The sequence below is a fragment of the Sphaerodactylus townsendi genome, linkage group LG05 (assembly GCF_021028975.2).
Source record: "Sphaerodactylus townsendi isolate TG3544 linkage group LG05, MPM_Stown_v2.3, whole genome shotgun sequence".
Taxonomy (NCBI): Eukaryota; Metazoa; Chordata; class Lepidosauria; order Squamata; family Sphaerodactylidae; genus Sphaerodactylus; species Sphaerodactylus townsendi.
This window is the reverse complement of record NC_059429.1, coordinates 63,028,462-63,042,639: the sequence shown is the minus strand read 5'-3', so window position 1 is coordinate 63,042,639 and position 14,178 is coordinate 63,028,462. Positions and strand designations below refer to the sequence as shown.

General features: G+C 40.6%; 1 protein-coding gene across 1 annotated transcript; it reads left to right on the top strand.

The window, feature by feature from the left end:
- Positions 1-5,471: 5,471 nt before the first annotated feature.
- Positions 5,472-10,890, top strand: LOC125433500. The gene is made up of 2 exons (XM_048498041.1): positions 5,472-6,654; positions 10,500-10,890. The coding sequence occupies exon 1, from the start codon at positions 5,750-5,752 to the stop codon at positions 6,524-6,526; it is 777 nt and encodes a 258-aa protein (XP_048353998.1). The 5' UTR covers positions 5,472-5,749; the 3' UTR covers positions 6,527-6,654; positions 10,500-10,890.
- The last annotated feature ends 3,288 nt before the right edge of the window (positions 10,891-14,178 follow it).

Genomic DNA, 14,178 nt, shown 5'->3' with positions numbered 1-14,178 from the left:
GTTACATTATCTAGAAAATCTCCACTATGATGTCACTAAAGGGGTTAACATGAACAATTATGTGCTCTTTTATAGAGAACTTGACCCCAAAATCAGTGTGAAGGACTCATATGCAAGTGTTCCCTCTTCCTTATTAATTACAGAGAACAAAGTGTGCATTGGAGACAAAAAGACTACTTTTTCATGTACAAAACTGCCAGCTACTTAACTCTGTTCTGTGTATTGCCTAGAGCAGCGATTCCCAACCAGGGTTCTGTGGTACCCTGGGGTGCCATGAGCTGGTCCCAGGGGTACTGCGGCAACACTACCGCCCCCCTCACTTTTGTGGTGTCTCTTGCTGGCGCCAGCAAGGACATGGAGCTGGCCCAGGAGGCAGGGCCTGCTGCAAGGTCAGCAGTCAATTCCTGCAAACCCCCCCCCCCCACACCGTGCTTCCCTTCACCCTGGCAGGGGAAGGTGGGGGGGTGGCAAGCAGGGGCACTGGGAGGGGAAGGTGAGGGGTGGCAGGGGTACCGTGAGATATGAAGAGTGAGGTCAAGGTACCGTGATGTCGAAAAGATTGGGAAACACTGGCCTAGAGTGAACACTGGAGGTGGTTACTTTACTGTCTCTGAAACACTCAGACACTGTTATTTACCAGGGCCAACCTATAGCGGCGTGGGGGTGGGTAGAGTGGTGCCTGGGGATGGCACTGCTGTGTTGCCTCCAAAGCAGCAATCAGCAGTGTGCCAAAGGAGAAGGTTAAAATCTTTATTCCCCTGGGAAAGCCCATAGCTTAAAATGATTTCTATCACCCTTTTTGATGGAGTAAGCCTATGCTGCTGGGAATGGGTGTTCCCAGAGTGAAAGTGCATTTTGGGGGCGAAAGTGCATTCTGCCTCCAGGAATGTTGATGCAGGCATTTGTAGTGGCAGCAAGCTACCGAAGGCCCATCTTCCAGGTCTGGGTGCTGCAGCAGTTGGCCATTGGGATAAATGCCTCAGCACTGGTGTCCATGCCACTGTATATGGTACTGGTGGCACAGATGCAGCACTCCCCTTCTGCCACTTCCAATGAGGCATCAGTTCTCCTTTCGGATTGCAGTTATACTTGCCCCTAGCCATGGAAATTTTAATGGGAATTCTTTACCATTTAAAAATATTGGGGGAGGGGGATTCCCAAGAACTCCAAATCCAGACAAACACTGCCTTCACAAGCACAATGTGAGCACTGATGGCAGAGAGGTGAGGGTGAGACAACCATTTTGAGGTAACCATTCCCCATCTTGTCTGCAGCAACATCCTTTAAATTAAATAGGCCGAGGCTTGCTTTCTAAGAAGTTATACACCCATCCATATAACACGTAACTTACTAGTTCACTCATTGTTTCTCTGTGACCCATCTCAGAAGGTTGCTATAAGGATGGGAGAAGCATATAAACACTCCTGAGATCATTGTAGGAAGGGTAGGATAAATAAAATGTCCTAAACAAACTTTTAAAAACTGCTTCATGAGCCAAAGCTTGGTTCCTTGTTTTTGCCACAAGACTTCTTTGCATTGCTAAAGAGACACTGCTTGTAAACAAACCAGAGATTTGTCAAAGAATTTCATGGCCAGAATCAACTGGCTGTTGTGGGATTTCCGGGCTGTGTGGCTGTGGTCTGGTAGATTTAGCCCCTAATGTTTCATCTGCATCTATGGCTGGCATCTTCAATAGCATGTCACAGGAAGATGTGTTTCTCTCCATGGCACTGTGTCTCGAAGAGAAACACTTCTTACTGTGGTATGCTACTGAAGATGCCAGCCATAGCAGACAGAACATTAGGCACTAAAACTACCAGACCACAGCGACACAGCCCAGAAGTCCCACAACAGCCAAAATAAACATTCATCTCTTCACTGGAAAGAAGTGCTGTGCTGAAAGGCTGTTAACAAAGCTCCATGCTGATTTCAATGTGTGCTGTCCTGTGCTAGTAGTTATGCATTGGATCATCTTGCTATTGGTATGTAGATTGTCATCTATCAGAAACTGAGCCTTGGGAGCAGACCTTGCCCACTTAAAATTACCTAGGCCGTTTCCGCTTACGAATCGCGGAAGCCGCCGGTCGGCGCTTTGTTCCCTCCAGGAAGCCCGACCACAGGCAACGCTGGAACTGTCCGCATGGACAATCCTGGAAAGAGCCGGCCAGCCAGCGCCCATGACGCCGGTCTTAGCCGACCCTGGTATGTCGGGCCTCGGCGCATCGCCGGTGGCCTGGGGACCCAGCCCTGTAGCCTGCTCCAGTGAAACATGGGGCGAAGTCCCCGAACCTCGGGCGATGCGGCGGAGGCCGGGGACAAGGTAAGTGCGAGGTGGGGTGAGGCGCCGAAGCCGCTGCTGTTAAGCTCGGCAGTGGCCCGGCGGCATTTTCCCCAACAAGGCTTCCGGCTCTGGGAAACACCGCCGGGGTGGTCGGTGGTGGTCGAGGGAAGCGGCGGCTGCGATGCACCTGCACCCCCTGTGCGAATGGCGGCCTGGGGACGGCGTTTTTGCCGTCTCCAGGCCGCCATTAAATGCCCGTGCGGAAACGGCCTAATACTTTTAAATAGTTCTGAAACCTCTTAGTGTGGCTTTGGACCTCACCACCATTAATATTCATTTTAACAATTACATTTGATGGATTCTTATTATAGTTTTAGGTCATTGTTTTACTTGGCCCATTACTATACTGTACTTGTGCCATGGAGAGAAACACATCTCATCATCACCTGCCTCTGAAGATGCCTGCCATAGATGAGGGTGAAACATTAGAGTGGCACACAGAACTTAACATTAATATAGTGGAATGGATCCAAATATCCTCAAGGTGTCTTCTTCTAGTTGAAGCAGCTCTTCTTTTGGAGCCATTGAAGTTGGAAGAAGGCTCTTTAGCTTGGAGGAAGGCTTCAGACTTGATCCCAAAAGGAAAGGCGGGGTATAAATATTACAGTAAATAATCAGACAGACAAACTTTGGCCAATTCCACATGGGCCAAAAACAGCAGTGTGAAAACTGTGTGAAAACAGTGTAAAATGTTTCAAAATGGTGTAAAAGGGTTTACACCATTTTCACACCGCTGTTTTTGGCCCATGCAGAATCTGCCTTTGTTACCAACCTTGAAGTATAGGACAGACACATATTATGACTAACTTAGGACCTGTTCAGACATTTAACTTTTTCAAATAAATGCCCCACATCCATTGCCAAGAAGAGCCCAATACACAATTGCATAACCACTCTAGGAATTCACTCCCACCCTCTCAGAAACAATTTCCATAACCACAAAAGCTGAAATAGGAAATCTAGCACGGGAGGTCAAACCTTTACTTACAGAGGGAATAGTATCACTTATCAAGTGAATGTATATGGCCAGAACACATTTTGTACCAAGAGAACTTCTGAATAAGTTGAAAAGCTAGTATTAAACCAAGTATATCCAAACCTATTGTTTGGTCTGTCAGAAAGATAAGACCTATCTCTTCTGCTTTCAGGCCATGTATTTTTCTTTCTTATACAAACAAGGTTTTACAGCCATTCTATTTCCAAGTCATCAAAGGATAAGACACTCAAGGAAGATTCTGATCTCTGGGTTTCTGACAGTAATAGATGATATGCGAAGCTTCTATGACAGACTGCTCACTTGATAACTGATGAGCTGGGGTCCCAGAGAGCTGAGCCCATGTATTTAGTAAATGACAAACCGGCTATGGTGATCGAATCTGTATGGATAAAAAGAAAAGCAAATATAGGTTTTTACTCTAAACGTGTATGATGGATAGATTCATCTTAGTTGTGCATGACTCAGACTTGAAACATATTCATTCAGAATACATATGCAATTCAAGGGGTTTTCATTTACACAAAGAAAAAGAACAATCTCAGACGGAAGTCCTCTTCTTTAAAAATGCCAGCAAACTATGAACTATTAATATTTAAATATCTAAACAAATCAGATATGAAGGCAGAAAGCCAGCAGGGGGAGGGGGGCTTTCCAGTGTTTTGCACTGAGTGTCACATGTATGACTATCTGCCACTAGGACAGAAGTCGTGGGTGTGCCCTCGCTGCAATGAGCTCCTGGCACTCAAGGAACGTGTGCGTTCTCTTGAAGCCAAGGTGGCAGACCTGGAGAAGCTGAAAGAGGCAGAGAGGGTGACAGACGAGGCTTTCAGGGACTTAACAGCCGGGTCCCACTCCCAAGGTGACATCTCTTCAGATGTCATGGAGAATGAAGGTCTTGGGGACGGAGGGTGCCAGTCTGAGGTGGGGGAAGATGCTCCCTTAGATGGGATCCCTTCCTTAACTGGTGATCATCTATCCTCTCGCACTGAGGATACCCTCGGGAGGTGGGGAGCTCCCTGCGTAGTGGGTGATTCGATCATTAGAAATGTAGAGTTGGGTTTGTGAGAGGCTGATGACCGCATGGTGACTTGCCTGCCTGGTGCGAAGGTTCTGAGGATGTCACTCTTCGCCTAGATAGAGCTTTTTAGACAGTGCTGGGGGTGGAGTCAGCAGTTGTGGTCCATATTGGCACCAACGACATTGGGAAATGTAGCCGGGAGGTTCTGGAAGCTAAATTTAGGCTGCTAGAAAACAGGTTGAAGTCCAGGACCTCAAAGGTGGCATTCTCAGAAATGCTACCCGTTCCACGCGCAGGGTGAGCTAGGCAAGCAGAGATACAAGGTCTCAATGCATGGATGAGAAGGTGGTGTAAGGCGCGTCTACTCCAGGCGCTGTCGCGTCTACTCCAGGCGCTGCAAATCCTTGCTATTCTCTGTCTTTTGCTGGCATTAACCCATGGAATATACCTTCTCTTGAAGGGGGGTTTTACCAGCCACACAAGACCGTAGAAGGGGAGCTGTGACTCTTCTCCTGAACGACCTGTGAAGGGGGAGAGAACCGGCTTCCATCACGGCCACCATTGGGAGGTAGCAAGGGAGAAGAATCCCTCCCCCTCTGCCGTGCCTTTCGCCCCGCCGACCTTTGGAAGAACATACTCTCCAAAATTCAAGGAAACATTTACAAGAGAGACAAAGAGGTCTGCGACGAAAGACATCTTCCATATGAACGGAAAGAAACTACACCCATCCAAGTTTATACTTACCAAAAGAGAGACTTCACAAGACAATCGGAAGGCAGGGCAAAGAACTTTAAGAGCAGTTAGAAAGGGACCGCCAATGGTATGGTCCGTTTCTTTATGCCCTGCTTGGGAAAAGTAAACGAATATTTTTAAAGGACTTGAGGGGGTAGTCTGACTATAGAAAATTCTATACCCCTATTACCAAGTCTGTAATTTAAGAATAAGACTTTACCGCTTTAAAACCAACCAGCGGAGTACAGAGACTGTAAACAAAGACTCCAAGCACTTCCGGCTGCGGAGGGGAAGAGGAATGATAGAAAGAAGAACTCCTAGATAGTCAGGAAGTGCAAGATGAGAGTGTGAAAACAAATCACGGAGCGGGTCTGTGCGAAAAGTTTGACGAGTGAGTTAATAACTTTGTAACCGGTTGATTTAAGAAGAGAATATTTTTTTTATTTTGCTGCAGACGAAGGATTGGTCTATTGGAGATACAGTTTTTCTTTTTTCTTTTTTGCTTAAACGGTTAAGTTGCAAAACGGACTGTAAGAACTTGAATACGGCTAATAGTGAGTCATTGAAAGAGTAATTGTGCACTGTAGAACTTGTGGCGAATTCTGCTACTTTATTTTAATAGAAAGACACTTTTAGGTGAATTAATTTTGTTTTTTATTTAATGGCCACAAGAAAGACCAAAACTAATGGCAATGGTATAGCTGCCATAGAAACAAGAACTCCAGAGAAGACAAATACAGATCCAAAAATGGAACAACTTATAGATTTGATAACAACCTTTCAAAAAGACACTAAAGAAAAACTTGACAAACTTGACAACGACGCGCAAAAAAGATTCAACAAATTGGATAAAGATACCAAGGACAGATTTAACAAAATAGACATGGAACTCCAAGATATGAAAACAGAAATCAATCAAATTAAACAAATGGAGAGCTCCATAGGCCAAATCGAAGAGACCCTTAAAAGCAATCAAGACCAATTAGAGGTGATGAACAATAAATATGAGATCCTCCAGAAGCAAGTGGAAGGATACCAAAACACCATCGCACTGATGGACTTAAAACAAAAAGAAAAAATGTTGCGCATAAGAGGACTTAAAGAAGAAAAGGGAGAAGATCTTCCCCTCAAACTGGCACCCATATTGGCTGAAATTTGGGAAATGGAGGAAAAAGAAACATATAAAGAATATGATCGTCTCTACAGAATTAACTCAAGATATGCCAGCAACAATAAACTACCTAGAGATGTGATTATAAACTGTGTAAGAAAGTCCATGAGGGACGAAATACTACATTTCCACTCAAAAAATAAATTAAGATTCGAGGGACAAAATTTGACAGTCTTAAAAGAGGTCCCAAGTTATATTTTACGGAAAAGGAAAGACTATCAGTTTCTGGTTGAGGTATTGAGGAAAAACCAAATTGTATTTAGATAGGAACTTCTGGAGGGTCTATCTTTTACTTTTCAGGAGGCAAGAATCCTCATAAATTCGGTGGAAAAAGCACAGGCCTTTTTGACAACTCACAAACCTAGTTTATTATGTAGCTAAGGTCACAGACCCGGGTAAGCTATATTAATTTATTATTTGTAATTTATTATCTGTAAAAACAGTTAAAAGGCAGAACGTAATAGTAAGAATTTAAGGGAAAATTTTTTTTGATGGGTATTAGTGAGTAAAGAAATATTATTAATTTTGTTATCTGTTATAACCAAAGGTAATTATGAATTGTAAACTATACTCTGATAATATAAATGGCCTTAACAATCCTAGGAAGAGAAAAGAACTGTTCCAATATCTAAAAAAGAGAAATTATGACATAATATGTCTCCAAGAATCACACATTAAGGAGAATGACGTGGGATTACTTAAGAATGATACCTTGGGGAAAGTTTTCCATGCTTCTAGTAAGAAAAAAAAACGGGGAGTTGTATTCTATGTAAAAGAATATCTGAACCCAAAACTACTTTTTACAGGCAATGAAGGAAGAACTTTAATAATAGAAATTTCAATAAGGGGTGAAAAAACTATATTGGTAGGTATTTATGCCCCAACAGAGACAAGCAAGAAAAACAATTATTACTCTACCTTATTAAACAAGCTATTAGAATTTACAGAAGACAACTTAGTAATAATGGGCGACTTTAATGGCCTAATAAACCCCGAAATAGATAGGAAAGAAACAAGACAAAGTAAAAAAAATAGACCAAAAAAGAGACATAATGTCCTTACAAAAATCTTTTTCCAACTAGTGGAGAGAATTAAAGTGAAGGATGTTTGGAGACTCAAAAATGGAAATTCTAGGGATTACACCTTTTACTCTTATAGACACAAAATACACTCAAGATTGGACATGGTTTGGGCAACAGGAAAGATTAACCAACAAATTACAGATATTAAGATCTTGCCAAAGTTCTTGTCAGATCACAATGCGATCGAACTAGAAATTGGCACAAGGAAAAAATCCAGACTATGGAAATTAAAAAATTGGCTAGTTAAAATGGAAGAACATCATAACAAAGCCAAAACAATAATTAAAGAGTTTTGGGATTTAAATAAAAATTCCATAGATAATTTAAATATGTCCTGGGATGCTTTTAAAGCTACCATGCGAGGCTCATATATAAGCCAAGAAATAAAACAGAAAAAAATCTGGAGATCAACAGAGCAAAATTTATGGTCAAACCTCAAAAATCTCGAATTGGAATTCCAAAAAAAAACCCCTAAACAAAAAACTGAAAAAGAATATAAAATTAATAAGAGAACAATTGGAAGAAAGAAATAGAAGATCTCTAATGCAAAACTTAAAACGAATCAAATATCGCAATTATGCCCAGGCTAATAAATCGGGGAAATGGCTCTCTTCAAAAATAAGGGAGATAAATGAGAGTAAAATTATTAATATAATTAAAAAAATGGTATAAATATAACAGACCCAAAAATAATAGCTAAGGAACTGAATGATTATTATTCTAATTTATATCAAAAAATTGATGTACCAGAAGAAAAGATAGATAGTTACTTAGACAGCCACAAGCATATAAATATACCCCAAGAAGACCTCGAGGGGCTGAACTGCCCATTTACAGAGACAGAAATTGAACAAACAATTAATAAATTAAAATTAAATAAGTCGCCAGGTCCAGACGGTTTTACATCATTATTTTACAAAACATACAAAGAAGAAAATTTGAACATACTTACTGAACTCTTCAACAATATAACTTGGGCTAGAGATATCCCAGATACCTGGAAAAGAAATCATATCATATTAATTCCCAAAACAATAGATGAAATCCCTGAAGTAGACAAATTTAGGCCAATTAGCTTATTAAATGTCGATTATAAAATTCTGACATCAGTAATGTCAGAAAGACTAAAAAAAACTATCCGTAAAGTGGATAAAAGAAGAGCAAAGAGGTTTTCTGCAAGAACAGACATAGTAAAAATAACCTCAGAACGACTATTGACATTATTGAGATCCTGAAAGCTAAACCAAATAAAAACTTGCCCTCATTTTTCCTAGATGTGAAAAGGCGACATTAAAATTAATTGGCTATTTATGTTAAAACTATTTGAAAAAATAGGATTAAAAGGGAACTTTTTGGATATAATTAAATTAATATATAGAGTCCAGAAGGCCACTTTAAAAATAAATGGTGAAGCTCATGATGAATTTAATATATATAGAGGTACGAGACAGGGATGTCCACTTTCCCCCCAACTATTCATATGGGTTTTAGAACTGCTACTACAAAACATCAGAAAAGACAAAAAATTAGAAGGATTACAAATTGGAGGAATAAATTATAAAATACAGGCGTTTGCAGATGACACGTTGATCATCTTAGACGATCCAATAAACAAAATTAAACATCTCTGGCAGACAATAGAGGAATTTGGCAACCTGGCAGGGTTCACAATTAACCAAGCAAAAACAAAGATTCTAGCATTTAATCTGAATAAAAAAGAAGAAACTCAATTGGCAGAGATATCAGGCTGTAAAATAGTCCAGGAGGTTAAATATCTAGGAATCAACTTATCAAAAAACAACCAGGACATTTATAAGAACAATTATGTACGATTATGGAAAAAACTTAAACAAGATCTAAACAAATGGACAAATATTAACTTATCCATTCTAGGGAAAGTTGCATTGGTCAAAATGGCAATACTACCCAAACTGATGTACCTATTACAATCTATTCCATTTATAGACAACTTAAAACCCTTCAAAGAATGGAAAAGAGATATTAACAAATTTATATGGGGCGGGAGAAAACCCCGAGTTAAATACAAAATAATGATTTCCAGGAAGGAAAGGGGAGGTATGTCTTTGCCAGACCTACATTTATACTATGTGGCGAATGCATTAATTTGGATAAAGGACTGGGTAGAGTTGTCCAATATAAACATCCTAAATTTGGAAAACTATGACTTAAATTATGGCTGGCACGAAAGACTCTGGCTAATAGATGAGAACAAAAAATATAGATAATTTAATCAGCACTACGTAAGGAAAGCATTAATCAAAGTGTGGGATAGATATAGATTATTGCTATATAGAACTACCCCCTTATGGCTATCAAGTCTAGAAGCAATAAATATGAAAGGCTGGCCGAGAAACACCCGATGGCCAACATATAAAGAAACACTAGAATTTGATGGAGGAAAACCCAAATTAAAAGAAAGAACCGACATCCAAATAGAAGGGAAAGAATGCAATTGGTATACCTACTTGCAGCTCACCGACTGTTTCAAAAAAGACCAAAAATATACTGGTTTCCACCATAAACCCACTAAATTCGATGAGATTCTATCTAAAGGCAACAAAAAACTAATAAGCAGGATCTATATGTATCTAATAGACCTAGAAACAGAAGACGAACTAGTGAAAAATACTATGTTACTATGGGCCAAAGACTTAGGAAGAAACATTGATTTAAATGAATGGGAAACAGTCTGGAAGAGAGCAAATACATCCATTCTAAGTATGGACATAAAAGAAAATGCATACAAGATGATACATAGGTGGTATTTAACTCCAGTAGCCATAGCGAAAATGAACAATACATACCCAATATGTTGTTGGAAATGCAAGAGAGATGTAGGTACCTTCATCCATTCTTGGTGGCACTGCAAAAAAGTTAAGAGATTTTGGTGTAAAATACATACTCAAATGCAAAAAATTCTTAATTTACAATATAAGATGGAACCAGGGTTATATTTGTTAGGGCTATACAACATAAAAGAACTCCAACCGCATTCTAAGCTTATAACTTACCTTACGGCGGCAGCAAGGTTACTAATTGCAGCCAACTGGAAAGTAAAGAAGGTTCCATCTTTAGATGAATGGTTAGAAAAAATTTACATGCTTATGGATATGGATTGCATTGCATTATCTTTACAGGAAGAAGATACAAAGAAAAGAGAAAATATTTGGACACCCCTGAAAACCTTTTTTTTCAAAACAAGACAGAAATGAATTAGTCAAATTCAACGCTGAATGTTTTCAAAATTATTAGTGTAATGTTTACATAAGTGAAGCTCTAAAAGTTATATTTTCCGTATTTTGATAATAGGTTAATTTGTTAATTTGTTAATAAGGAAGAGAAGCCTACTTAACTATTCGGCAAACATACTCCCCATTATGGGAGAATTTAAATAAGAAAATTTAAGAAATATGCCGTTAGATTGTAACGATGTATTATTTCCAACTTTATATACAGTAAGGTTTTTTTATGTATAATGCAAGATATCTATTATTGTATTATATTTTAATTTACTAATAAACTTATTAATTTAAAAAAAAATAAAAAAAATTCTCCAATAAAAAAAAAAAGAAGGTGGTGTAAGGCAGAGGGTTTCAGATTTGTCAGGAACTGGGGAACCTTTTGGGACAAGGCAGGCCTGTACAAACTGGACGGGCTTCATCTTAACCAAAGAGGAACCAGGCTGCTGGCACTCAACATTAAAAGGTGGCAGAACAGCTTTTAAACTGATCACTGGGGGAAAGCCGACAGGAGCTGAGGTGACTTCAGTTCGGAATACAGTATCTATGGGGATGCAGACAGATCCCCTCCGGGGATCGGGCGGTATAAAAGCCGAAATAATAAATAAATAAATAAATAAATAAATCAACCACATACAAGCGAGGAACATAGCAATGTGCATGTGACAAGGGATAGTGTCTGCAAAAGACTTGAGGGTAAAGCACATAAATCCCAGGTTAAGGACAGAGACAGGATATACAGGTGTCTCTATGCTAATAGTAGAAGCATTCAACCTAAAATGGGGGAGCTAGAGTACAGAGTTTTGAAGGAGGACTTTGATATAGTGGGCATTACGGAGACATGGTGGAATGAGGAGAACCAGTGGGATGCTGTTATACCAGGCTACAGGCTCTATAGGAAGGATAGGACAGGGTGCATTGGGGGTGGAGTTGCCCTTTACATCAAAGAGAGCATAGTATCACATAAAATAGACAATGCAAGGGGAGCTGGTTCCCCTACAGAATCACTGTGGATATCAATACCAGGTGTGAAGGACAGTTTAATATTAGGAATATATTATAGGTCCCCTGACCAAAGTGCACAAGAGAATTCTGAGATGGAAAAAAGAAATTAGAGAGGCCAACAAAACAAAATGTAGTGGTAATGGGTGATTTTAACTATCCCCATATAAACTGGAAAAATGCATGTTCAGATCATAGTAAGGGAGAGAGCATTCCTGGATATGCTAAATGACTGTGGTTTAGAGCAGATGGTTGTGGAACCAACCAGGGAGAGGTGATCCTAGATCTAATTCTATGTGGGATCCAGGACCTGGTGCACGAAGTCAGTGCTGTTGAGCCACTAGGGAACAGCGGCCACAATTCTGTCAGATTCAGTATCTCATCATGCGAACAACTGGCAACTACTCGTGTAGTTACATTCGCCTTCAGAAAGGGAAATTTCTCAAAGATGAGGGGGTTGATGCTTGCCCAGGAAGCTGAAAAGGGAAAATCAAAGAGAGTCAAAACTGTCCAGGATGCTTGGAGGTTATTTAAAAAACACAGTAATAAAAGCTCAGCTGGAATGTGTGTTCACTTAGGTTAGAAAAGGCAGCACCCAGTCCAAAAGAAAGCCACCATGGTTAACAAAGAGAGGTTGCGGAAATTATCAGCAAAAAGAAAACGTCTCTTAGAAAATGGAAGTCCAGGTTTACTGATGAAGGATATGAGAGGGAACACAAATGGTGGCAAAAGAGAAGCAAGTTAGCTGTAAGGGGAGGCAAAAAGGATTATGAGGAACGCATGCTTGCTAAGATCAAGACCAGCAACAAACAATTCTTTAAGTACATCATCAAAGCAGGAAGCCAGCAAAGGGAAGCGGTAGGCCGTTAGATGACAAAGGAACAAAGGGTGTACTAAAAGATGGCAGGAGATTGCAGAGAAGCTGAATGAATTCTTTGCATCTGTCTTCACCCAAGAGGAGGTGAGGAACATTCCTGCACCTGAACCAAGCTTCTTAGGAGGCAAATCCGAGGAACTATCGAAGACAGTGGTAGACAAGGAAGAAGTTCTGGCAGCCATTGATAAACTAAATGTTACCAAATCCCCTGGCCCAGATTGCATTCACCCAAGAGTTCTTAAAAAGCTCAAGCATGAAATTGCTGATCTTCTCACTATAATATGCAACTTATCCCTGAAATCAGGCTCCATCCCTGAAGACTGGAAGATGGCCAATGTCACACCAATCTTTAAGAAAGGATCTAGGGGAACCGGGAAATTACAGGCCAGTCAGTTTGACATCTGTTCCTGGTAAATTAGTAGAATCTATCATTAAAGATAAAATTATAAAACATGTAGAAAAGCAAGACCTGCTGAGAGAGTCAGCATGGCTTTTGCAGAGAGCAAATCCTGTCTTACAAACTTACTAGAGTTCTTTGAGGGTGTAAACAGGCAGGTGGACAGGGGTGAACCGGTGGACATTGTCTACTTGGATTTCCAAAAGGCTTTTGACAAAGTTCCTCACCAGAGCCTGTTGAGAAAACTCAGCAATGAAGGAATAAGAGGGGAAGTCCTCCTATGGATTAAAACTGGTTGAGAAACAGGAAACAAGGAGTGGGTGTAAATGGGAAGTTCTCACAATGGAGAGATGTTGGGAGTAGGTGTCCCCAAGGATCCGCTTTGGGACCAGTGCTCTTTAAGCTATTCCTAAAGGACGTGGAAGTAAGGGTGGGTGGCGGGGTGGCCAAGATTGCAGATGATACCAAATTATGTAGGGTGGTGAGAACCACAAAGGATTCGCGAAGAGCTCCGTAGGACCTTGATAAATTAGGGTGAGTGGGCTCAGAAATGGCAAATGCAGTTCAATGTAGCAAAATGTAAAGTGATGCACATAGGGCAAAAAATCCAAACTTCACATACTGCCTTCACAGGGTCCAGTGCTATCAGTCACAGACCAGGAAAGGGAGTTTAAGAAGAGTCTTAGTTGATAGTTCCATGGGAATGTCAACTCAATGCATGGCAGCTTCTGTAAAAAAGGCAAACTCTATGCTGGGGATCATTAGAAAAGGAATTGAGAATAAAACTGCAAAGATTGTCATGCCCTTATATAAAAGCAGTGGTCGCGACCGCACTTGGAGTACTGTGTCCAGTTCTGGTCGCATGCATCTCAAAAAAAGGATATTGAGGAGATAGAAAAAAGTGCAGAGAAGGGCAACAAGGATGATTGAGGGACTGGAGCACCTTTCCTATGAGGCGAGGCTGCAGCGTTTGGGACTCTTTAGTTTGGAGAGGAGGCGGCTGAGGGGGGGATATGATTGAAGTCTACAAAATTATGCATGGGGTAGAAAATGTTGACAGAGAGAAATTTTTCTCTCTTTCTCACAATACTAGAACCAGGGGGCATTCATTGAAAATGCTGGGGGGAAGAATTAGGACTAATAAAGGAAACACTTCTTCACTAGCGTGTGATTGGTGTTTGGAATATGCTGCCACAGGAGGTGGTGATGGCCACTAACCTGGATAGCTTTAAAAGGGGCTTGGACAGATTTATGGAGGAGAAGTCGATTTATGGCTACCAATCTTGATCCTCCTTGATCTG